Source organism: Protopterus annectens, chromosome 5.part0 (genome assembly GCF_019279795.1).
Source record: "Protopterus annectens isolate FY-2018-M chromosome 5.part0, PAN1.0, whole genome shotgun sequence".
In the NCBI taxonomy this organism is placed as follows: Eukaryota; Metazoa; Chordata; order Ceratodontiformes; family Protopteridae; genus Protopterus; species Protopterus annectens.
This window is the reverse complement of record NC_056735.1, coordinates 1,169,339,789-1,169,367,560: the sequence shown is the minus strand read 5'-3', so window position 1 is coordinate 1,169,367,560 and position 27,772 is coordinate 1,169,339,789. Positions and strand designations below refer to the sequence as shown.

General features: G+C 40.7%; 1 protein-coding gene across 1 annotated transcript in view; it reads left to right on the top strand.

Annotated features, from left to right (window-relative positions):
• XRN1 (5'-3' exoribonuclease 1) overlaps nt 1-27,772 on the top strand; it is a 2,408,514-nt gene that overhangs the window by 1,853,256 nt on the left and 527,486 nt on the right. Inside the window, exon 37 of the mRNA XM_044071018.1 lies at nt 1,351-1,582. Coding sequence (XP_043926953.1) covers nt 1,351-1,582 — 232 coding nt within the window. The remainder of the gene's footprint in view (nt 1-1,350; nt 1,583-27,772) is intronic.

Below are 27,772 nucleotides of genomic sequence, written 5' to 3'. Positions count from 1 at the left end.
TTTTTAAAATCTTCCAGCTCATTACACCTTCAAAAACATGATCCCAGTTACCGCTTTCTTCCCCATCAGACATCCAACATTTGCTGTTTACCTGAGGAAAATTTTCTAAAGTCTGCTTGAGGTATAAAAATACCTATGCAGACACTTCTAAGCAAAAATTATAAACCTTATGGACTTTGTTGCATACTTGGGAGCTTATACATATGTCCTCTCATTGTTCCCTTGTAAATTGCTTTTCCAATCTCTTTGCCTGCTTTTACAACCTCCTTTGATTTGATTCTTATAGTCATCATTCAGTATTTTATATGATCAGCTAATTATCCCCCTTTTCACAACAGCCTCTGTTCTAGATTCAGCTAAAACTCAACTAGAGCAGGTTGTTCACTTAGGAATCCCCTTTTCTTTTGTCTTAGCCTGTACTGTATCAATCCATGTTAGGGATGGCAGTCCTTATCATTTAGTCCACAATTCTTCTTGGCCTCATTCCACTCTATTGCCATTAATTCTCTGGTTATTTGCTCTGAATGCCTTGATTCCTTTGCTACTTTTCTCCAGCAATTCCAGCCCCCTACTTGCTGTCATTCATATTAGCAGAATTTCCTTTCTCCATTCCTATGGCAGTTTAGTTCTTATAGTACTTTAATTGACTTTGACTATATTACTTATGGTTGTTGAAATTCTCCTCAATGATCTACATCCAAAATCCTACTCTCTCCTTATTTCTTAACTACCCCTCACTTCATCATCATCCTCCCTTCCCACTTTGAGTTAAGACCTTCTGCTTATGTTATATATACAAGTCTTAACTGTGTAGCTTTATAGTATCACTTAAAATCAGATAATCTTAAACCACCTTGTTCTTTTGTGAGAATCCCATTTTATTGTTCACTTTGTTGTCATTTAACTTGCAAGAGCTGTTTCTTTTCTTGGCAATTCTGTTATTGTTTTTGTCTGAGAAACAAATGTCTGCTTTAAAAGTTAAATTTAGTGGTGAATACATGTCTTGCGACCAAGTGGGGCCTACATGGTAGTCATACCTAAGTTTGACAGAGAAAAATGAGTAGTTTGTCAGCGTAGAGATTGCTATTTTAGCTGTATTATTTTAATGACAGACCAAACAAGCTAGTATAGTTGAGGATTTCATTACTGTATATACTGTTACTCCAGGGTAATCTGCAAGTTTAGCGAGCAAAGTGTCTGGACATAATGTTAAATTATGAATTATGTAAAATTATGGATCATTGAAACTGAATTAATCTCACTTTATTTTGCTTTAAAATTTGTTACATTATTTTTGCCTTTCATTCTTGTATAGCTGTATATGTAAATATTTGTCTGTTTTGCCAATAGGTGTCCTTCATGTAAGGGATATCGACTTCCTGCATGTGCCTTGATTAATATATCCCACGGAAGTCGTGTGGAATTGGGAATTCAGAAGTTAACTGCAATAGTCAAACCCCAGCCTGCAGCTAATCCACAGTACAGTTCATATTCTGTTGCCATGGAATCTCAGATGAAGGTACGGAAAGTGCAATTGGGAGGTCTGAATCATTCTCCACAGTCACCTTTTGTACCAACACGGGTAAGTCTGCCTTGCTTTCATTTAATCTTGTCTAATGCTTTTTTTTCACCTTGTGGTAGACTTCTGTGTTAGATTTAGAATGTTAGGACCTTTCTTGTTGATGGTATTTTTCTTTGGCTTCACTGTCGAGCAGTTTTTTCCAGGACTAACTTCTCATTCATTATCTCACATAACTCAGTATCTGTGTTGTCCATTTTCGTGCCCATTGTAGTTCTATGTGTAGTTCTTGTACTTGTATCTTTGACTTGAATGAGTTCATTCATCCCTTACAGAATAAGAAATATACATGCCATGAATATGCGGACTCTAGAATGTGCCATCTTGAATATCGCTATATGCACCACATGTAATTCCTTTTATATAGGTAAGACTAACAGACAATTTAAAGAACGAATATCGAAGCATGTCTGATATTCGTTTACGGGATTTCAAAAATCCATTGTTCAAACATATGGAATTGAATAAGGGACATCATTCTAGGTTCATGGCGCTTCAAGTACTAGGTGAAGGGTTACGTGGAGGAGATATAACTTTAAGGACAGAGCAAGCAGAGATGAGATGGATTATTAGGATAAGAGCAGACAAGCCTCCAGGACTGAATGTAGTGGTTCCTTTAAAACCGGCCCTCAAGGGCCGCAGGATCTGATGAATTCAATTGTTTGAGCATAATTATTACTGATTTGTTAATTTCATTTTTATTTTTTGATTTTGATTCTGTTTTTCATGGATTCTGTCTCTTGTTTGTATTCCATTGTAAAAGTTGTTTAGTGTTAAGTGGTGCATTTGTTATGTGCATTCGCATGAAATAGTCATTGGTTTCTACATTAGGGGTGGTTATGTCTTATTGGTTTACTTTGAGTGTTGTTGGTTGCACTGTACAGTATGTATTCTTGAATGGTTTTTTGTATGCAGTGTTGCCTCAGAAGATGAGTTATTAGATTGGTTTAGGTCTTTTTTCAGTACAGAGGTATGGATATTGATTGGCCAATTGACTAGTGTTTATGACCAGCATGAGACTCTCAGTTGTAATTATATATGACTTTAGAGTTTTGGTCATATTTGTATATAATTTTAGGTTTCTTGTAGACAGATAACTGCATTTTCCAGGCCCTCACTAATATATAGGTATTGATGTTCGAGTAAGTATGATTTGTTTTATTCCTTCATTACTGAATGATGGAGTACATTATTGGTGGCTTGGTTTTGACGGACTATTGTACAATTGGCTTATACTAGCATTTTATTCTCATGTTTTGATATATGTTATGTTGTCTTTTGTATTATCAGTCTCATTACTTTAGTGTTAATCTTCTTCTTTCAGCTTTTGCCGGTTAGGGGTCGCCACAGCGGATCACCTGTCCGATCATGATTGGTAGTGGAGTTTTACGGTGTCGAGTTGCCTGCCCAGTACCCAACCTTCCACAGAAGGTGCACACACACATCCACTCACGCCTAGGGCAAATTTAGTGTGTCCAATCCACCTACAGCATGTCTTTGGGATGTGGGATGAAACCGGAGCACCCGGAGGAAACCCACACGACCACAGGGAGGACATATGCAGACTCCACACAGAAGGCACCCCAGCCAAGGATTGAACCGGAGAACCTCTTGCTGTGAGGTGGCAATGCGAACTGCTGCACCACCGCGGCCTCCCACTTTATAGTGTTAATAATTTTGTATATATGTCCATCCTGAAATAATCGTGCAAGCTAATATCAGACTACAAGGTTTATTATAATTTTTGATTGATTTCCTTAGAGTCTGAGCTTCACCAAGTGTGGTGGAAGCTTTAGCCAAATAGGTGATGCATTCATGCTTTTTTGTTGGGTCCACTGTTCATATGGAGCCGTTTATTGGTTGTTGTGTCACCAATCGGCAGTATGGTGTTGCATGCCCTTGCACTGCGGAGTTGCTCGTTTGTTCGTTCATCATCTCTGCACATCTCTTGCTGAGATTTACATTTCTATATGTATAGATACTTTTATGAATCTGTTATGTACTATTTTGATGCAGATTTTTTTGCATCAGTCTCACTTATTTACAGATACTGTGTCATTGTTCAGCTGAGTCTGTTCTGTGGATATTGCAGGTAGTTAATTGGGTCTAATTCTCAGGTAGAGTTGCCTATTGGTTGATGTCTCACCAATCAGTGCTTACAAGCCACATGCCTTGTTTGCGTGTCCAAATTATTTGTCGTAATTAGAGTATATTTTACGTTATTTTTGTTTTTAATGTAAGTATAAATCTCTGTGATGTTTGTGTGTAGTGTTACTGATGTAGATTGAGAACTTCTTGATAGTTTTTGATTTTGGAATTGAGCAGGCATGTATATAAGTTTATTTTAAGTATGATAAACGCTTTATTCTTATACATTTATATTCTCTTATGGGGATTTCTGTGCTTACATTCAAAAAGATTGTAAGTTTACATAATCCCTATGATTTCATATGGTATTTTAAGGTTGTTTGGAGCCGAGCTTTGATTTAGGCTACAGCTCGGCCACATCATGGTTGTGAGTTTGGATGTCTTGGTTGGATGTCGTATATGATTGGTTTTGCAATCACCAGTCACACATGAGAGTCTTTTCGTTACGTTTTTTTGCCTTCTGCATATTGCTTTAGATGTTATAGCACAATTATTGGCTCTTTTCTCTTTGAGTCAGTGATGCAGATATTTTATTGATTAGTTTTTTATTGGTCAAACATTTGTTGAGTGTTGCTCATTGGCTATTTAACATTTTAAATTTTAGTTGTTAATATGTTTTATTAGATCTGAAGAAAGACCATTTAGGTCCAAAAGCGCTTGCCATCTTTAACATTGTTATTTTTATTTATCTTTCATTTTTTAGTTTTTGTTTGTCATAATAAACAGTGTGTTTTTCCTCAGCCTGGTGGACGTCCAGAGTCAGTAGCCTGTGTGTGTGTGTGTGTCTGTCTGTGTGTGTGTATATATATATATATATGTATATATATACATATATATATATATATATGTATATATATATATATATATATATATATGTATATATATATATATATGTGTGTGTGTATATATATGTGTATATATATATATATATATATATATATATATATATATGTATTAATGTGTACATAAAATGGATTGTCACACACATGAAATCTCTCTCCAGCCTTGTGTTATGACACATGTTGCTTTGCTGCATCATTTATTACTTTTTGAATGAGTAAAAAAGTGTTGTCATTTGTTTTTTTTTTTTTTTTTTAATAGTCTCTTCCATTTCACCTTCCCTGCATTATATGATAAGCAAGTCCAGCTCATCTCCATGGAGGTGAGGGACTGATGGTTTGACGGTAACCCACATGATTGGAGTTGACTAGTGATCTGCATGCTGGAATAGCCAGCAAAGGGGGAGTGGGAGTGAGCAGCCAACTCTAGTTCATCCTTTTTGAAGAGAAGGAGGCAGTACAGCCTGCTGTAGTACCAGCATCCTACTGGAAAGAGAGAGAGAGAGGAGTGTGTAGCATGCATTGTATGAGATAGGAATGTTTTCTTAATTTTTTATGCTCGGTTTGCTCTGTACCTTTAATGTCAAGTTTGTGGAAGCACACAGATACACCCACACACATTCAAAGAGGAAGGCGTTGCAGACGTTCACATCAGCCAACAGAGGCAGGACTAATGCAGGGGGGAAAAAATCACAATTGTTTGTGTGATAGCTATACCATGATTAGCGGTTGCCCTTGTAGGGGGCAACAAATAAGCACAATTATTTGAAACAGGACCACATGATCAGCAGACATAGATTGGGAGGGATAGGAGGAAAAATCACTCCAAAAATCTTTAACTGTAGATGGTCTTCAGATTCTAGTGGAAAAAATATAGAAATATATATATTTTTTATTATTATTATTGTTTAGAAGAGGAACAAGGTATCAGTACACTGCAGTGATTGAAGTTGTCTTACCACACAGAGACACTGTATACAAATTAATTGCTTTCATTGTCCCTGTTTTATCTGTAAAGGCTCTGGCAGTGGAAAAGGGTTACATCCCTTAAAAGGAACACCAATTTCTTGCCTCTTAATTTAGTCTGCTCCTTGTAATGTTTGTAACTTTTCTGGCTAATAAGTGAGCATTGCAGACACTAAATATTGAATGGATGCCTCCTAGTGCAAAGCCTGTTAATGCTAGCACATTTATGAGTATATAAAGACTGTAGCTGTGTATTTTATGACTTTTTTGTACTGTTGTTTATGGCATTTTTGTGCTAGTTGCTGCTAAGGAGTTTTCATAGAAAGCATGTATTTTTAAACTCGTTATATTAAATTGTGGAGTGCTTGTGAATTTATACTGTTGGCGTCTTTTCGCGTCTTTTGATTTAGCCCTTATAGTCTGCTTGTGAAGGCCTTGCAGGCGTTAAGCTGAGAACGGTGGATTAGTAGGCAATTTCCCTTGCTTAACTAGAGCTAAGAGTGCTGTTCGGTGTTGCTTGTTATAACTCCCTGACACGGCTCACTGGACTCCACCACCCTCGTGGATTTTTCGAAAGTGCATAAAAGCTCCCTGTCTTGTTCAGCTGTGCTTGCTCGCACAGTGGGTCTGTATAGTCTGCAATGCTGCTACTGGTGTAGTTGAAAGCCGACATTAGGCTTTGGTGAACTACAAAATCTGATATAAACTAATTTCCTTAACTCCCACTCAAGTGGACCTTTCTCTGAGTGTGCCTGTTCATGTGTGGGTCTCTGAAGCCTGTATAAGGCTTTTTGAGCAACGCTAAATAATTTATTACCCTGATGCTTGAATTCTCCCCACATACCAACCTTGTACAGCGTATGTGTTAAATTACAGGTGATTTTTGCCTAGAATCGGCTTTTGAAAGAGTGCACTCGTGGATAATTCTCTTAGCGTCCTTAATTATATATTGATATCCAAAGCCGGTAAAAGGCTTTTTGAGCAGCGCTACCCAAACACTTTCACTAATGACTAACTCCTTTGCACATATCAGCCTTGTGCCGCGTATGTGTTTAACCAAAGGTGTTTTTAGCCCATAAACGGCTTTTTCTTTCCATTCTGAAGCCTGCAACCTGCCGTTTTAAAGGCACCACCTAATCGTTCACCCTGAAGCCTAAATCCTCTCCATAGTCCTACGTTCTACAGCATTTACTTTTGGAACCCTGCTGTTTAAGCCAGTAAATGGCTTTTGATGCCTAAACCCTAGCCACTGACCTACCTACTACAGCATATTATTGTCTTACTTTACAAACCCCGATGTTAGAAGCCAGTAAACGGCTTTTGGAAGTAAGCCATCTAGGTGGAGAATCATAAAGGGCTTGGCTAAATGTACCTCACTCCAGCAGTGTTTAATTGCTGGTAAATTACTGATTTGTCATACACAAGCTTATTGCTGATACGAGCACCTTTAGGTAGCAGTCCCTTAGGGCTACTGCATTGAATCCCTATAGCTAATTTGCAGTAGCTGTGTAATGAACTGTATAACACCCTACCTGTTTGTTACCCTATGATACATTACCCCACATTGTAAAGTGTAATCCTATTTGGGCTTCACATAGTGTCCTGATCTAGCATAGTGCTTGAAGTAAATGCTTAACATGTTTTACTAATGCTGCAGTTCTAGCATAGTACTTGTAGAAACTGTCTAACATGATTTACTAATGCTGCAGTTAAGTAGGTAGAAATGTTTTAATTGCTACATTTAATTTCACTGCTACTACAAAAGGGCACAGAACTATTGCACTGTAAAGTTTTACATTGTTGCTAACAAGGTTTTGGAAAGGCATACCTGCTATTTATGGATATTGTTTCTGTGAATGATTAGCCCATTTTGTAAAGTTTGGGTTTTTGGAAATGTAACTTGCTATCAATATATTTGTGTCTGAATGATTAGTGTAATGTTTGAGCAAGCATACCCTGCTATATGATTACTGTTTCTCATCCCTACCTTCTCTCTCTTGCCTCCATAAGTTACCTGCTCATTTTGTGCTTCCTGCACTAGTCTATAGGAACATAAAGGACCCTCTCCAATTATCGGTGGTTCACCTCACTGAATAACTACCCTACAATCCCTCTCTCAAGGACACCAGTAAAAGTATGTTTGTGGAATAATTCCTGCCAGAAAGACTTTCTACTATTGTACCTATACTACAGGGTTAGAGAAAGTCCTGAGTGAGGACAGCCAGCAGCCTGTACCCCCTCCCACTGTACCTCACACATTCTCTCCCCCATCCTCTTTAGAAACTTCTTTTGTCTAGCAAACTTTTTCCTTGTTGTACTCTAACTCCCTCTCTTATCAGCCTTGCAATATCAGACCTGTCCACTAGGTGGATCCCTTACCCCAGCCATACTCTTATGCCCAGATGTTGTTGTGTCTTTCGGCTTTTCCCGGTTAGGGGTCGCAACAGCGGAACTCCGGTTCGCTAATGATTGGTAGTTGCTTTTTTTTTTTACGTACCGAGTTACCAGCCCTGACGCACAACCTTCAACGAAGGTACGCCCATTCACGCATGTCTCCACGCAGAAGACGCCCTAGCTGAGAATCGAACCGGACAGCGTCTTACTGTGAGGTGAGAGATACTTACATTAATTTCTCCTGCTGTCCCTTAACTGCTATTCAGTCCTCTTACTTTGCCCTGTACTTCTACTGTCCACATCCACCTCTTCTAAGCTCAATTCTCACTATCCTTTTCCCACATCTGTCTTTTCCAACTTACCCTCTGGAGTCAGTCCTGCTAATTGTTTTTTATAACTGCATCTGTATCTGTCTCAACCCGCTCTGTTCGCCCTGTGGGCTCACTCCGCTCCCCTCCCTATCCCCAATTCCCACCCTCCCCCAGGGGTCCTACTCTTATACTTACTAAACCACACCTCTTCCAATTACTTTTAGAATTACTAGCCACACCTCTTCCTCTTCCCATTACTCTCTGAACACTTTACCACTGTTCATCTTCTCTTAACACTCCCTTCTATCTTACCACAACCTTCACACTTCACCATCCTTACCCTTTATACTTCCAAATTCTACCTACACACATCCAATAGTAAATTCGTACAATGTATAAACCGCCCATCCCATTATATGTCCTACTTCTATTCACACTATTACTACTACTTCCTCTAACCTTTGCCTACTTACTCACCTCCTATGAATACCCACAACATCCAGACCATCACTATCCTAATAAGGAAACCAATGCTCTATCCCTACCACTCCTCTATAACCATGCTAATATAACATCTTCACCCAACTACCCACTTGCAAAGTATCATAGAATATTGCATATTAAATATAACACTCTTAATCTCAGGAAAATCTACTTCTATACAACAAATTCCGTAACCCACGCTATATAGGATTACTACTTTCATTAAAAGATGGTGACATCCACCCTAACCCAGGCCCAAAATAAACTCCAAGCACTTTCCATAGCCAAAATCACTCACCTATTGATTCCCTTAGTAAAACATCGAACTCCCTCCAAGTAGCCCATCTTAATATATGTAGCATAAACGACAAAGTATCTCAACTCCAAGCTCTAGTAGAAGTATATTCCTTTGATATCATCTGCTTAACAGAAACATGGTTAAAACCTGCAACCAAAGACAATGAAATCCTTCCACCTGGATATAACAAGCGAAGACTTGACCGAGTAGCCAAGAAGGATGGTGGGGTAGCTATTCTATTTAAATCAGGCTTACAGTTAACCACCTACGACTGTAAAATACCTCTTGATTCCAATGCAGAAATTCTCATCTCCAAACTTTATATTAACAGTGCCAAATCCATCCATGTCATCTGTATATATCTTCCTCCTGGTAATAACATTGCCACCATGGAAAATATCCTTTGCTGCACCTGCACCAAGAAACCATAATCTTGGGAGATATAAACATTGATTGGAACTGCTATTGTAGCAACCTTCCTACAACCCACATTAACCTATATGGGTTTTCTCAAACCATTACATCCCCCACCAGGATCAATAAAGCTAACCAGAAAGCAAGCATATTAGACTGGATTCCCATAAACCATCACCCCCACAATTACGATTCTGGAACCCTCCCTGATGATATAAGTGACCACTAACTTACCTATATTATCAGGCATAAAACCCATACTCCCAATCCAACATCTGTCAGAAATATAAGATCCAAAAAGAACTTTAACCCTGAGCTATTCAAAAAGGAACTAAGAGCTTGCAATTGGTCTCCCTTAAAACACCTCCCTTTAGAAGAAGCCATCATTTACTTTAACTCTAACTTCCTTGCCATTCTTAACCACCATGCTCCAACCAGTTTAATTAGAATTAAAACCAAGTCTGCCCCATGGCTTTCAAAAGTAACCAAACACAAAATGCATCTTAGAAATAAACATTGGGCCAAATGGAGAATGACTAAAAGCCCTGTTGACCAACAAACCTTTAGACAGTTAAGAAATGACACTAAAAAAGCTATACTCTCTGATAAAAGAAATTACTACCTACAATTTCAACAAATTAACCCACAAAAATTCTGGACTAGCATTAACCAATTACTCCACCCAGGTCAGTCCACCACACATAACCCTCATAATACTGAACATAATCCCATTAATACAGCCAATACATTCAATACCTTCTTTTCTAATGCTATCCAAACACTAGCTAGTCAGCTGTCACCTAATAGCGTCACTTTATCTTCCTATAACTCAACCTCACCCCCTCCTTTTCATTTTCAACCTGTCCCAACTACATATATTCTAACCCTTATACAAAAACTAAAACCATGCTCTCCCTCAGCAGACCAACTACCTGCTGAATTTCTACAGCTATCAGCCAAAGCTATAGCATATCCCATTTACATTCTGATCAATAGGACTATTGCCGAAGGTCACATACTTAGCTTATGGAAAGTCTTTCATATTATCCCCCTCCATAAAGGTGGACACTCCATTGAGCTCTCCAACTACCGCCCCATTGCCCTTCTTTCTCTTTTGGCAAGATCATGGAGAAATGCATCCACAGGCAATTACTTGACCACTTAACCCAAAATAACTTACTTTCTAGCTTTCAGCATAGTTTCAGACCCTCACACAGCACTACCACTGCCCTCCTTTCCTTTACAGATTGCATAAACAAAAAACGCAACCTTAATAACCTTTCCTCAGCACTATTTATTGACCTGTCCAAAGCATTTGACATGGTTAATCATCAGATTCTCATCAACATACTCAAATCCCTATCATTAGTTGCACCTTCCATAAAATGGTTCCAGTCCTACCTAGATAAAAGACAACAGGCAGTAATTTGGCATAAGACTTTATCTACCCTCCAACCGGTTACCCTAGATGTCCCTCAAGGGTCCATACTAGGACCTCTCCTCTTCTCCATATTTATTAATGACCTTCATCTAGCCATCCCCCAAGCCACATGCATACAATGTGCTGATGACTCCACACTTATATGCTCAGCCAAATCCACATTTGAACTTCACTCTCTTACCCAGAAGTTATTTAACACAGTTGAACAATGGTTCACACAGCGTTGCCTTCTTTTGAACCCCAAAAAAACTAAACTCCTCCTCTTCAATCCTACTCACAAGTCCTCTCAGTTTGATTTCTCGGTTACATCCAGCAGTGGTACCATTATATCACCAGACCCAACCACCAAACTACTGGGTATCACCATTGATAATCTGAACTTTGACATCCATATCAACAATACTATAAAAACTGTCAACAAAAAACTTGGCTCTCTATAGGATTAAACCCTTCCTTTCCCCCACAGCCAGAACAACCATAGCTCACACTCGTCTAATCTCTACACTCCTCTATGCCTCACCCATTTTTGCTAAGCTATCTAAAAATAACCTCAGCAAACTGGAAATGTCCTACAATAACATTGCCAGATTTGCAACAGGAAACCCTTACAGAACCCACCATTGCATAAATATAAAGCAGCTAGGATGGCTGGAACTACAAAACCTGATTAAATTCCATCAACTAACCATTGCCCATAAAACTCTTTATAAACCTTCCAGTACTTCTATCTACCCTCATCACCCCATATACAAATCTGAAGTCCTTACGTTCCTCGCACAAACATCTTCTACACACCTCTAAACCTAACAACAAGGCTGGGGATTCTCTCTTCTCCAATGCTGTCGGAAAAACCTGGAATCTTCTCCCCAGTGACCTTTCCTCTTATCCCTCTCTATCACTCTTCAAAAACAGACTGAAAGGTTACCTTAGAACACACTGGTTGTGCCCCCGTACTAAACCTGACTAGGCATCTATCCATCTGCTTAAACTTAGCTCTGCCTATCCCAGACTACTCTTGAACTGTTATATATTCCTTTTTGACTATAAATACAGACTCCCTCCAAAACTACACTGTGTCCAACCTCTGTAAATACTTTTTACTGAAGAATTTCTTTATTTTAATATAATTAACCTGTCTTCTCTTTTGACTTTATTTCTTCTTTTTATGTATTATACCTGTATGTTGTATTGTATATGCATTCTTGCACTATAAGTACTTCTTTTTTGTCCTCACAGAATTTTCTGTTGTAACCTGGAATATGCATTGTATATAATGAATGTTGCTATTTAGTCATTTTTCTGTTGTAACCTGAAATATGCATTGTATATAATGAATGTTGCTATTTAGTCATTTTTCTGTTGTAACCTGAAATATGCATTGTATATAATGAATGTTGCTATTTAGTCATTTTTTTGTTTGCTAGGTTTTTCATGCATCTGTCTTGGAGCTTATCTCCCCGGGCCTCTACTGAAAATGGACATATATATCCAGTTAGACTAGCCCGGTCAACAAATGTAAAATAAAATAAATACATTTTTCTGCTCTGTGACTGTCCATTCCGTTGTCCCTGTTTTATCGGTAAAGGCTCTGGCAGAGGAAAAAGGTTACGTTCCCTTAAAAGGAACACCAACTGCTGCACTCGTCTATGCTTCTAATGATCCTGAATCAACACTACTAGTTGCATGAGCCAAAAGACTAGTGGAGGCCATAGAGTTATCTACAGCTATTACCATAGGTGTACTCACAGGACAAGATCCTCGCAATGCTGATTTCACTCTTAATCAAAAGGGAGTTAATGCTTGTCGGTGTTTACCAGTTCCTGAGCTCTATAAATCTTTCATTGCCCTACAAGATGCTGTTCCCAACTGAAGCCATGTTATATTAGTACAAAACCCATTCTGTACTGAATTGTTGTTGTCTGTTGACTGAATTTGGATAAGCAGTATTTAATGGTTTTATTCATGTAAGGTATGTACAACTTTTGAGTGGTATGAAACAACTGTACCAATTTCTGAATCCTGAATTTCTTGACTGTTGAAATCCATTTAAAGTGAACACTTACTTTCCCAGTGCTGTACTGGTCCCTTGAGGGAACCTGTACTAACACTCAAAAGAACCAAAGTTTTGTCTTGCCGTGTGTATATCATTCCCTGGTGTATCCTGCCTTGAGATTTCCTGAATTTCCTGACTGTTGACATCAACACTTTCCCTCCACCCCACCTACCTCTCACTACCTCACCACTTCCCTCCTAAGTCCCTTAACCTCCTCTCTATTACATCCAACAGGCCCCACCTATCATGCACTCTCCTACTCCTAAAACCTTTATTTCCACTTCCTTCCTCATCCTTCCTCTATACCATGCCACCTCCTATACTTGCTTCCATCTATACCCTCCACCTCTACCTCCCCCACACAACACACTTCCATAACATCTCAGCCTCTTTAGTTCCCTCCCACCCTTCCCTCCTCTTCAAAGTAAAACTTCTCCCAATCACTACTAAATACTACAAACCTAGACCTTTTCATTACCTGACACTTCTAAGTACAAACCAAAACAACTTATTCCTTATCTATCTTACCTCTGCTTAGCTGGTGACATTCACCCTAATCCAGGACCAAACTTCTCTCCTACTAACCACACTAGCTCCCACAATAATTCCACCAATAAATACCTCAAATTCCTCACCATCAACGCCCAAAGCCTAAAAAATAAAATAACCCACTTTCATGCCTGGCTCACTCGCATCTCACCTGACATTGTAGCCATCTCTGAAACCTGGCTAAAACCTCACATAAGTGACTGTGAATTCCTTCTCCCTGGATTTCAATCACTTTGATCTGACCGCCTAAGTACTCGAGGTGGCAGTGTCGCACTAGTCTACTCCAAACAGCTGTCCTTTATATCCTAATCCCATCCCTTCTTTTAATATTGCTGAACTTGTAGCAGGCCTTCTAAAAATTAACCATCATAAAACATCTGCTTCATTTCCCTCTGTATTCCTCCAGGTAACAACACCAACACCCTGGAAGACATCCTGTCTTGGGCCTCCTCAAATATTAAACTGGAAATCTACATATTGGGTGATGTAAATATAGACTGGAACAAAATCAACAACCCTACCCCACCATGTCAGTCAATCTATTTAACTACATTCAACTTACTAACACCATCCCTAGACCCAACAAAACCAACCCCCCAAGCTCTATACTAGACTGGATCCTAGTATCTCATCCCAATAAAGTGATACAATCTGGTGTTATACCAGACCCATTAGGAGATCCCCTCCCTGCCTTTACCCATCGAGCTTCCCTCACCCCCCACACTCCCACCAGTTTATCCACACTCTGAACCTCTCTAACTTTAACCCTACTACTTTCTCTGATTCTTTCAGGAATACCAATTGGAACCCCTTGAAAACTCTTCCATTAGACTCAGCCGTTGACTTTTTCAATTCAACTTTCTTAAAAATCCTTAACTCCCTAGCTCCAGTAAGAACAAAAAGAGTAAAAACTAAGACCACCCCGTGGCTTACCAAAGATACCAAAACGATTATGCTACAAAGAGATAAAACCTGGAAAACATACCTCCAAACTAAACAACCAGATCTCTTACTTAAACACAAACAACTAAGAAACCTTGTCAAAAAACAAGTTATCAAAGATAAAAAGTACTGTTACATCAAAATGCAAAAAATCATGCAAAAAACCCAAAAAAGTTTTGGAACTCTATCAACTCTCTCCTTAGGCCAGGTACTAAAACAATCCCTGCCCCGGCACCAGCAAATCTGACCTTGAAATTGCCGCACTATTCAACACCTTCTTCACCATTTCTATTGCTGAGCTAACCAAGACCTTTGCTGAGCTAACCAAGACCTTTACCAACAACAACCCTCAATCCCACCCCAACCAAACATCCTCTCCATCCTCTTCCCCCCCTACTTTCGAACTCAAACCCATCTCCACCTACCAAATAAAGAAACTACTCTCTAAACTAAGGCCTTATTCCAATGCCTCCAACAACATTCCCTCCTCCTCCTTAAAAATAGCCTCCGATGGTATTGGTCTCCCTATTAGCATCCTGATCAATAGATCCCTACTTGAATCCTATGTACCCAAACTATGGTGCTCTGCATATATTCTTCCACTTCACAAGGGCGGCAAAAACTGTAACGTATCTAATTTTCGCCCCATAGCCATCCTTTCCCCTCTCTCTAAACTCCTTGAAAAATGCATCCACCTTCAGCTCTTGCCATTCCTTACCAAACACCAGCTACTCTCTCCTACAGAACACGGCTTCCGCCCAGGACATAGTACCAACACCGCCCTTCTTTCCTTCTTACATACTGTCAATTTAGTATCCTCAGTGCTGTTGGACTTATCTAAAGCTTTTGATACCATCTCCCACACCCACCTTCTAAATCATCTGTCTAATCTCAATCTCTCCCACAAAACTCTCTCCTGGTTTTCCAGCTATCTTTCCGACAGGTCCCAGGCTGTCAAATGGGGCCAGGGCACCTCCACCTTCCATCCTACCCCCAGTGGAGTACCCCAAGGATCCATGCTTGGCCCAATTCTATTCTACATCTTTATTAATGACTTTTACAAGGTCATACCCAATACTAAAATTGTTCAATATGCTGACGATTCTACTTTGATTTGTGGCACCTGCAACTTAACAGATCTCCAACTACTGGCACAAACAGTCTTCTCTACTACCGAAAACTGGATGCTCCAAAATCACCTCTCATTAAATGCTAACAAAACTAAAGTCCTATTTTCTCCTTCTAAGTCCTCCCCTATTGATAAAAACTCATTTCAAATTATCAGCCATAACAACTCCATTTTAGAGGTCGTTCCCTCCGCCAAACTTCTTGGTGTAACTATTGATGAACACCTAAAATTTAATACTCACGTCCAGCTAAACATAAAGAAAACCCACATAAAACTCTGCCTACTTTATAGAAACAACCACTTCCTCTCTCCTGCTACCAGACTAACTCTCGCCACTTCTGATCTCCTTCCCTTTCTACTGTATGGCGCCCCTCTGCTTACTAATTTATCCTCCAAACTAGAAATATGTTGCAATAAAATCTCCAGATTTGCTACCAAAGCCAAATCTTCCTCTCATCACTGTTCCTCCCTTCACTCATTAAACTGGCTTGAACTCCATAATCAACTTGACTTTCTCCAAATCACGACTGCCTATAGACTACTATTCCAACCTACCAAGTGCCCTGCACTATCCAATATCGTACAACCATATACTCCCCATAGAGCTCTTAGATCTACCCATCAAAACCTAATCACAATCCACAAACCCAAGCGCCCAGCTGGTCAACTTCTGCTTTCCTTCACCTTAGCAAAAAAATGGAATGTTCTTCCCTCCACTCTTAGGACCTGCGATAACCTCAAAAACTTTAAAACTCTTCTTCATTCTCACCTTTACTCAAACAGGAAATGCAACTGTACTCTTCACCCTATACCTCTCAAGGTCTCCTCCACTTTTACTCCTGGTTAACCTCTCACCTAGCTAATCTTGCTCATTTGAATTGTGTATATATAACTATACTGTAAAATCTAGCTTCAAGGCCATTTGCCTGTTTTTTACACCTAAACAGAATTGTAATTGTTTGTTTCTTTATGAATGCTACCTGTTTATTTGTCAGTTATGCAAAGTTTCTTAGTAATTATTCATGTAACTATGTATTGTTGGAGCTTTTCTCCCTGGGCCATCACTGAAAACGGGCTCCCCGAGCCCAGTGGACCTCCCCGGTCATAAAACTGGAATGAATGAATAAATAAATAAATTAATTAAAATAATGTGAATAAACTGCCAAATATAACAAGATCAGGGCAATTTTCTTCTGATTGAAATTCCCATTTTGAGTAAGCAAGACTCAGGAGCTTTGCATTCAAGGGTAACTGTGGAAAAAATATTTACGTTTTCCTTGGGTAAGTATGTTCTTATTGTAAATATCAAAAGATATTTTTTACCAGTAATGACTTTTCAGAGGCAGTCTTGCTGTCTCTCAGTGAATCTTCATCCCGTCAGCAGCAAAATGAGACAAGTGAACAAGGACAGCAGTGCAAATGTATCCCGAAAGGATAAAATGAGAGATCCAGAAGTTGTAAATTTCCTGGAGAGTAATAAAACAGGAACTTAAACCAGTGTTCACCATATGCCAGCTCTTCCTCAGTGCTCAGATCTGCCTGCATCTTACTCGGAGTATATAATCAGGCTAATCGTTTGACACTGTGGACCAATATTCTCATGATTTGGATGGGTAAAAAGCTTTAAACTTACTTCTAAGATCCAAAGTTTCTATTATAAAAAAAATAATGGCTTCCTGAGACATTTTTCCTCATACCTGTATTATATTCCAAAGTTTGTCTGGTTTCCTAAATCCACTTGAATCTTGTATTATAACTGTTGTGCCCCAAGTCATAAGGAGGTTTAAATTTGCTAATCTTCTGTTGGTACTTTCCAATGGTCTAAGTCTTAAATGTTTTTAAGATCCTTCATTTCACTGAGGGTGACCAGTGTTGGTTTCATGGTTGAAAAAATATAGGCTAATATTTTCTCTCACCTCAAATAACCTACTCTCCCTACCTTTTTTGAAGTCCAGATTTATTCCCTTTTCACAAATGTAATTTTAAAACTTAAGTCTACTATAGGAGCCCCATTGTTTTAAAATGCATGTCTTTGCCAGAAAAGAGAGATTGGCTAAGCAATTCACAAAGAAACAATGGGAGGACATATGTATGGTTCCCAAGTATGAAACAAAGTCTAGAATATTTAGCATTTTTACTTGGAAATGCTTTCATAGTTTTTATGCCCCAAACAAGCTCCAAAGAATGTTTCATCAGGTAGATGGCAACTGTTGGAGTTGTGATGGGGAAGAAAGAGGTAACTAGGAAGATATAGTTAATACAGCACCTCTAACAAGGAATCCTCAGCATCTAATCCCAAGCCTGCCCAACAGTCACATATCACCATATCCACTTTCACCTCCAAATCTGTGCTCACATCATATATAAAACTTCTCTTAAACTTAAACCATGCTCTTCTTCAAGCTGATGACCTTCCAAGACAGTACTTAAAGATAGCAGCCAGTAGCATTGCCTATCCTGTCTCAATCTTTATAAGGTCAGTCCAGGAATCTCACATTCCCTCTCTGGAAAAAGTCACACATTATCCCTCTACACAAAGGAGAAAATTCAACAGACATTAATAACTTTAGACCTATAGCAATCTTATCTCCCCTCACCAAAATACTTGAAAATGTGTTCAAAAACAATTGCTACAGTATCTCTTGCAGGAAGAAGTCCTATCCCCTACACAGCATGTCTTCCGTCCTTTCCATAGAACTAGCAGTGCCCTTCTAATCTATATAGATAGTGTCAGTAAAGCTAGAGATAATGGCAAACTAGTATTTTCCTTATTTCTAGACTTGTCTAAAGTCTTTGACATAGTTTGCCACAGCAAATGTCTACTTCATATATCTTCACTAGGTCTGTCTTAGCCCCACTCTTCTGTGTTTCGAAAGCTACCTGTCCAGTAGGCATCAGTCATTAAAATGGCACTCCATGTTCTCTCCTTACCTTCCAGTCACCACCGGTGTACCACAAGGCTCTCTCCTTGGTCCCCTCCTCTTTAACATTTTCACCTACACTCTTTTTGTATATCCACACAACAGACCACCCTAATACAATACACAGATTATTCCACTCTTCATTTGCACAAATGACAACATGGTATACCTCCAAACAAATATTCGGGAAGCTTTAACAGCCACTGAAGCATGGCTTCATAACTCACAACTCATGCACAGCCCAAAAAGACCAAACTATTACTTTATATCCCCCAAATCCCTCTCTCATGAAAAAGCAAAATGTAAAGTCCTCTCTCTTGATAACACAGCAATTGAAGGTACTTCTCAAAGCAAATTATTAGGGGTGATAGTGGATGGTAATCTTACATTCAACCTGCATATACAAAATTGCAGAAGAAAAACTCATAAAAAACTAGGGATGCTTTGCAGTGCCAAAAACTTTTTCACTGACGCAACTAAAATTACACTTGCCGCTACTTATCTCCTCCCCAATCTTCTTTATGGCACTCCCACCCTTACTAAACTCTATTCACAAAAATTAAAACTTGAACAATGCTATAACAAAGTTGCTAAATTTGCAGCAAATATCCCTTTTAGAAACCACCACTGTATAGCACTAAAGAGCCTAAATTGGTTAGAACTGCCTCATCAACTAACATATCTACCTGTAAAATTATCCATTCATCTGCCTGTTCATCACTAAAAAGCATTCTACACAACTGTTTTCTAGTCGGTCATTGTGATCCAGAGACCAAAAACTCCTGTATGCCTACAAACTTAGCAAATCTGCCGGGCATTGTCTGTACTCGTACAGGGTTGCTAAGGCCTGGAGCTCCATACCTGTATCCATTAGGTCATGACCCTCCCTCCCCCACATCTTTCAAAACCATTGTGAAAGACTTCCTAGCTAAAATCTGGCTCTGTTCTTGCTGAAAACCAGGATAAACTATATTCCTAAATGTGAAGAAGTACCTTTTCTTTCCTTGAATCTCCTTACTCTCCCTTCTTCATTTACTTCCTTACTTTCTATCAAATTCTCTTCCTTGACTTTCTCTCTAAATATACCATAAGCCTGCTTTTTCCTCACTTCATATTGCAATTCTTGTTTGTATTAGAATAGCTCCCCTTTAATTTCTCCACAAACTGTCTATAATTTCTGTAAATATTAAATGATTGTTATATAACTTGCATCATTTCTTAAGCAATATTTTTATATTATGTCTAATTTGTTAGTTATTTCAACTGCAGATGTTTTTGTTCTATTTCTAATGATTGTAAAATGTTCTTAAAATGTTTTCTAATAATTTGGAGCTTTTCTCCCTAGGCCACCACTGAAAATGGGCTTCTACCCAGTCAGACTTTCCTGGTAATCAAATGTCAATCAATTAATATGTTTTGGGAGTGTAATAAGTTGGCAGACTTTAAACATTCCCTAGAGAGTACTGTGTCAGAAATACTGAGCGAGCATTTGGGTGCAACTAAAGAATTGATTTTTTTGAGCTGGGATGCATGATCTGAACTGCCTAGACATAGTAAAGTACTTCAGTTTAATTCTGATAGCTGCCATGAAAACAATTGCTAGAAAATGGAAATTAGTCCAAACCAACCATATGTGAAGTAGTGAATCTTGTAACAGAGATAAAATAACTTGGGATCTTTAGGAAAAGGTTGGAGCAAATTACATAGAAAAAGTGGATATTGTGGGAACAATACATGCAGAAAAATGTTGTAGAGGAAGAATGAAGTTTTAGGTAGGCAAGAATTGACCAACTTATGTAATGTTGGCTTGATTATATTGACAAGAAGAATGTTTGATCATGCCTCTCAACCTGTAAGAACAAGAATTATGGACAAAGCCAAAAATAATAGGGTGACAAAAACCTAAAAATAGGGACAATTTTTATATAGCGCTCTTATAAACTAAGGAAGTTGATGTACTCATTTTTTTTTACTAACATGCATTTCTGTAGGATATGTAGTATGCTGTTATTTTGTGACATCAATCATCAGTGATTTGTCAGGAAACCAAAAATTTTGAGAGGAGCAGACCAAAAATAAGAGGCAAAAATCTGGACAGTTGAGAGGTGTTTGATGGTATAATGTTATCTGTGATCATGTTATAATATGGTTTGTTTTCTTTTATGTAAACATAATTTTGCTCATGTCACACATGTTAATTCAATAAAGGTATTTAAAAAGATGCCCCTCCTTGCTTACGATTGATTTGAGTGAGAGTAATTGCTTTAACCAACTTTTACTTAAGTCTTTTATGGTAGCTAACTTCTCTGTTAGTGAACTTTTCTGTACCCTAGCAATCTGTGAATTTTTATAACTTGCCCAAGCATTATTTTGTTTTACTTTGAATATTTCTTTTTCTGATTATACTTTTGATGCTAGCAAGACTTCAAACTGAAATTGTAATGTCTCCTCTTTCTCCCAAGTCCTTTTCAAAGTCGTATAAAATTTTTCTAAATGTATTATTTTCAGCCATTTTTCATTATACTTGTTGGGAGTGTACCAATCCAATTTTAGCCGTGAAAAGCCTTACACGGTCTTGCATTAGGATCATACCTTTCAACCTCTTAAGGCAAGAAATCTGGACAGAGCAAAAAATAATGGGGCAACAAAGGCTCAGTATTAGGGACAGATGTCAAATATTCCTCTTATAAACTTAGAAAATTGTTGGAATGGCAGGATTTGTATTAGCATGCATTTTTCTGAGGGATATGAAGTCAAACTCAAATGTATGTCGGTTTACCTTTAAATAGGCGATTGCACTGTGTCGAACGGCCACTTCGACGCGTTTTGCGCGAACCGAAACCGCAAAATTTTTTAAATGTCGAAAAACATTTGCCGTTCGACATTACCGGCTGCACAACACCTCTACACCCATGCTACCATGGGTCAAAAAGAGGCAAGGTTTTGCCGTTCGCACATTCGTAATTCGACTTTGGTGACTATCGCATTTCGGCCTTCGCGCAAGTAGAGTTGCCCATATCAGGATCTGCATTATAAAGATAAACCATGTATGTCATGTTCTTCATGATCTTTTGGAAACTTGCTCTTCTCAAATTATTTGACACTATGTTGACCAGAGACTTTAAAGCACTGAGCTTAATTAGACAAGTTTTATTTTGGCATCTGTCTCTGTAGACAACTTTGATAAGTAGAAAGCAGATGTCAATTGCTGTTTTGTCAGCTCTTGTGAAGTTTTATATTACAGCCCAGTAGACCTTTTACACAAAATGTTAGTGCCTACATTTTCAGGCCACATATTTAAATATTTAACTGTATCCTGGAGGGTGACAAATTATTTTGCACAGTACTTGTAGTAGCTCCATGAAATTGCTTTCTGATAATTTAAAAGTTTTACTAAGCATCAGTCTTCTTGTATATTGATTGTTTCCCTCTTAGTTGACAACATCGATCTTATCAACCATTTTGTTATTCTTTTTTCCCCTCTTCTGGCAACTTCAGATGTTAAGTTGTCTATCTCGCCTTCATTCTTGCTGGATGGGTTCGGAGCCGACCTCGGCTCCGACTCGGCCACTCTAAAAGCTCGAGAGTTGGTTCCACCGGCTCGAGGCTCCCCTTATATCCCACAATGCTAGGCGAGAGTTACCTCAGATCTCGTTTGCCGCTACAGCTATCGAGGTTGGTTTTCTACCGGTTCTTGGTAAGTGACTTTTCTTGTGTAATTTAGTCTATCAAAACCCCTTTAATTTTAATATTTTTACTTATTTCCCTTAGTTTAGAGAAATTTTTATCCCCTTCTAAAAAATTCCCGTTTTTTTCCCTCAAGAACTTTAGGTTCTTCCCTTGGGCCTACAGGCCTTTTCTCTTCCCTAGTGGAGTGTGTGTATTATTTTAAAATCCTAGTTAGTGGTTTTTATTATAATTTAAACTTGACAGGGTGTAATTAGTGTGTTTGTGTGTGTGTTTGTTTACACCTGTTAAAAAAATGTCTAAGGAAGCAAAGGTCTCCGGATTCAAGAAGTGTGATGCGTGCTGTCAGAAAATGTCTCTGACAGACGCTCACACTTCTTGTGTCTACTGTCTGGGACCTTTGCACCTGCAGGACTCCTGTGCTGTGTGCCATGGCTTCAGCCCCAGGGTCCTGCAGGAAAGAAAAGATAAATTGATATTAAGAGGCTTACTCAAGCCAGAGGATTCCCTTTCTGTTTCTACAGGGAAGCCCTCTAAGGCATCTAGGTCTTCGGCTCCGACAACTGAGCCGAGACCTAAGGTTTCTCAACCTCTGCCTTCATCGGCTCCGGCTGGAGCCGATAAGTCTCAGTCCACAGTTTCTGTGGCTCCTCGGCTCCGGCCGGAGCCGAGGTATTAGAGTTCCGTGTCGGCTCCGACCAGACCTTGAGCCGACAACTAGGAAGAGGTCCAGGTCACCATCTCTTGGCTCCATTCATTCGGCTCCAGGATCTCCCCTGCTGTCTGAACGGAGCCAAAGATCTCACTCCTCTAGGTCATCGAGGCTGTCGGATCATGACCTTCAGAGGGTAGTGAGTCGACTTCTTAAGTCCGAGGCACTGGCCCAGATGCTTCAGAGCCCGACTCATCAGTCGATGCCTGCCCCGGTCCATCAACATATTCCTCCTTCGACTCTCTTGAGCTCGGAGCCGGGTCGTGTCGGAACCGAGACTGTGATAGCGTCAGAGCCGATACAATTGTCTTCGGCTCCGTCGTCGGCTCCGATTTCTTCCTTGGAAGAATCTCGGCGCCGGACTTCCCTCGTCGGCTCCGAGGGGGTGAGTGGCATCGGACCCTTGTCCGACCCCCCTCTCCCTCTCGGTGCTTCGGCGCTGGTGAGTTCGGCTCCGACATCGGCCTCGGAGCCATCACTGTCGGTGCCGAGGGGGGTTCTTAGCTTCTCGGAGCGGGGACCTCTGGCTCTGCCTGACAGGGGTGCATTCGAGGTCATGCGGAGTGTGTTAGAGCCTGGCTCAACTCCACAGTCGGCTCCGTCCGCCCCTCCCTCTACAGTGCCTCAGGTTAAGTCGACTCACTCCCTCATCCCGGACCGCAGAGAGCCAGCTCCTCAGGAACCCCTGTGGGGATTTCATCCTCTTCCAAGGCCTCTCCTGATTTGGCAGAAGAGCCCCCTCGGAAGAGGAAGTGTAAGAGGAAACACATTGACTCACCTGAGTCCATCACGTCAGACACAGATTTGGATGATTCTGAGGGTTCCCCGTTCCCCTTCTGAAGATGTCTCATTTGCAGACATTCTGGAGATCCTGAAACAGAGGGAAATTGGCCAGCCCTCAACCCTTCGGAGGACGAATCTGTGTATCTTGAGGCGTTTGGCTCTCGTCCTTCCACCTCCTGGGTGTCCCCTTTGACCCCTCATGCAGGTGGTTGCTAAGAAGGCATGGACGGCTCCTGATTCAGTGGACCCCACTCCCAGGAGACCCTCCAAGTTCATAACGCACCAGCAGACAAACAGTTCTTAACAAAAGGAGTTTCTGTGGATGCTATGGTGGTAGCTGCTGCCACTAAGAAGGAGCTAGCTGATCCTTCAGTACCTGTCCATCCACCTAACAAGGAATCTAGGTCCATGGACAGGTGCGGAAGCGGATGTTCTCGTCAGCGACATTTACCATGCGTTAAGCTGAACTACCTGTGCCATTTTACTCGTCTTCAAAGGGACTTGATCAAGGAAGCGAGTGAAATGTTAAAGGACCCTACAGCTGCGGGTTTCCAAGATAAGATGAACACGCAGCTGGCTACCCTTAACTCCATAACCAACTCCTCCATGCCTTCTTTCTTACGCGGCTGATGGAGCGAGCAGAGCCGCAGGGACAGGTGTGGCCTTACGTAGGCATGCCTGGATGCGGCTATGCAATTTTGGACCCCTTCAAGGCGTCTTTCACTAACTCCCGTTTGATGGATCATCCTCTTTGGTCCTCAAGTGAAAGAAACCTTGACTAGGTGCGAAACTGATGGCAAGACCCTTTCTGCCGTCGGAGTCCATTTTCTACTCCTTCTAGGCCTTACCCCAAAGGCCAGAAAGGTGGAAAGATGTGGTTCGTAAACAATCTCAAGGGACTTCGCCTGACGCACAGAGTCGTTTCCCGCCAGAGGCAGAGGCGGGAATAACAATGGTAGACGCCGCCCTAGGGGCAGGGGTCCGCAGAACCAGGGCAATCGGGAAGCCTTCCCTGACAAGCCCTTTCAGCATCCCTGAGGTGTTGCCCGCCCGCCCATCTTCGCAGGCCGTCGGGGGAAGATTGTCACTGTACCCAGAAGCCTGGCTATCCCTGACTCAAGACAAATGGGTACAGTCCATCATTTCCAAAGGCTATTCTATCCCCTTTCTTCGCATTCCAAATCAGTCAAAAAAATCCCTTCCAGATGTTCCACCCGCTCAAAGGGATCTAGCGGTTTTGGCGATTTCAAAACTGCTTGCAAAAGAGCAATTCAGCCAGTTCCAGCAGACCAGCAAGGATCCGGAATCTACTCAAGGTTCTTTTAGTTCCAAAGAAAACAGGGGACTGGAGACCAATTTTGGATCTCAGTGTCTTGAACAGATCAGTCAAGAAAACAAGATTTCGGATGGTCACGCTGCAATCCATCCTTCCCCTTTTGGGCAAAGGAAACTGGATGTGCTCTATAGACCTTCAGGATGCGTACTATCACATAAAAATGAACAGACGCTCCAGAAGATTCCTCCGCTTCAGGCTCGGAACCAGTCATTTTCAGTTCAGGGCCCTGCCCTTTGGTCTCACCACTGCCCCGGTGTTTACCAAATGCATGGCAGTGGTAGCTTCTCACCTGAGACGACAAGGATTCCAGGTGTTTCCATATTTGGACGACTGGCTCCTCACAGCTCCCACCAAGCATCTCCTTCTGATGGCCAGGGATTACACTTTTCGCGTTTGTCAAAAGCTGGGTATTTCAATAAATTGCGAAAAGTCTGTTTTGTCGCCTTGTCGTACTATTACCTACATAGGCAAATCTAGATACAGTAAACATGTCTGCGAGACTAACACATCAGAGAATAACAGACATTCACAAACTGGTATCACTCCTTTTCAACAACAACAGAATCAAAGCCAGGTTAGTTCTGAAAGTGTTGGGAATTATGGCAGCAGCCATACCTCTGCTTCCATTAGCCAGATTCCACATGCGGATCCTTCAATGGATGCTCTTTACTCAATGGTCATACCAGCAACTTCCAATGTCTCACACCATTATGATCACGCAAGCGTGCAAAAATCATCTCATGTGGTGGATGTCTTCCCCTCAGCTCTTGTTGGGAAGGCCCTTTGTTCCACCTCCTCCGGTTGCTACTCTGACAACGGATGCCTCCCTGATCGGGTGGGGGGGGGCATTATCAGGGCAGGACGGTCCAGGGCACATGGCAACCAAACGAATGCCACTTGCACATAAATGTTCTGGAGATGAGAGCAGTGCTTTTAGCGTTGCAAGCCCTTCAAGACTCTCTTCCCTTGGGAACGATTGCAATCCAAACAGACAATATGTCTGTAGTGTGGTACATCAACAAACAAGGCGGAACCAGGTCATATCCCCTGTGTCGAGAAGCACTCAGACTGTGGCAATGGGCGATTTCTTCTCAGCGGTTTCTGATAGCAACGCACATCCCCGGAAAGTCCAATCAAATTGCGGACAAGTTGAGCAGAGCTATACTCATGCCTCACGAGTGGTCTCTGAAAGACTCTGTAGTGAGAGAAATTTTTCTCAAGTGGGGTCAGCCTTGCTGCGATCTTTTTGCTACTCCCCAAAACAGCAAGTGCAGAGAATATTTCACTCTATTCCCTTTACCAGGCCAACCCAGCAGAGACGCTCTAGTCCAAGTTTGGCCCCGGGGACTTCTGTATGCATTTCCTCCCTTCCCACTGCTTCCATCCAATTAGTCCTTGATTTTCTAGCTGAACTCTTCCATGCAGGTTCATCTCCCTCTACACTTAAAGTTCAATTGGCAGCTATTTCTAACTTTCATGTGGGTATTTCTGAATCTGCCTTAATGTCCTACAAGCTTTGCAAAGCCTTTTTGAAAGGAGTTTTTCTTCTCAGACCTCCTATAAGAAATCCTCCTTCTCCTTGGGACCTAAATTTAGTTCTTGCTTCTTTGATTCTCCCCCCTTTCGAACCTGCAGTCTCCTGTTCTTTAAAATTATTATCATGGCAGACTCTTTTTCTAGTAGCTATTACATCAGCTAGAAGAGTTTCAGAGCTTCAAGCACTCAGCTGTCGTCCTCCTTATCTTTTGTTTCATAAGGACAGAGTATCCTTACGAACTAACCCGTCCTTTTTGCCTAAGGTGGTCTCGACGTCAAATCTAAATCAAAGCATTGATCTACCTGTCTTTTTTCCAGAATACTCCAATAGGTCTGAACAAAAATTACACTGCCTGGATGTTCACCGTCAATTGAGGTACTACTTGGATAGAACAAAACCGTTCAGAAAATCTGATCAGCTGTTTGTCTCCTATCACGGAAAGCAGAAAGGGACTTTCAGTTTCAAAGGTATCATTATCCAGATGGCTAACATCTTTGATTTCCCTTGTATATGAAATTAGACATCAAAAGCTGCCTGATAAACCTAAGGCCCATTCCACCAGAGCTTTGGCTACTTCTTTAGCCTTCCAAGACAGACTGCCTATTGACACCATTTGTGCAGCGGCTACTTGGGCTACTCCTCACACTTTCATTTCTCATTATAAGTTGGATTTAGCTTCTAGGCATAGAGCTAACTTTGGTTCCACTGTTCTCAGGAGTCTGTTCCGTTAGGCCACCCGGGACAAGGTGCTAGGACGGTCCCATCCAGCAAGAATGAAGGCGAGATAGACAACTTAACATATAGAAGTTATGTTCTTACCATAACGTTCCATGTTAGTTGTCTTCTTCTCGCGTCCCACCCTCCTTCCCCCTGGCCTGGACAGACCTAGAGGAGTTGTGATTGTGACCTCTCTTTCTACCACCTCTTTCTTAGACATATGCTATTATGCATATTTCCTGGTTCAGGATGTAGGTCACCCTTCTTTCTTCCTGTTGTTAGAGGTGGACTCTGTTTACAGTTATACTGTTACTATTATAAGCTGGGGTTAGCTTACAAACGAGATCTGAGGTAACTCTCGCCTAGCATTGTGGGATATAAGGGGAGCCTCGAGCCGGTGGAACCAACTCTCGAGCTTTTAGAGTGGCCGAGTCGGAGCCGAGGTCAGCTCCGAACCCATCCAGCAAGAAGGCGGCGAGAAGAAGACAACTAACATGGAACGTTATGGTAAGAACATAACTTCTATTTATTAG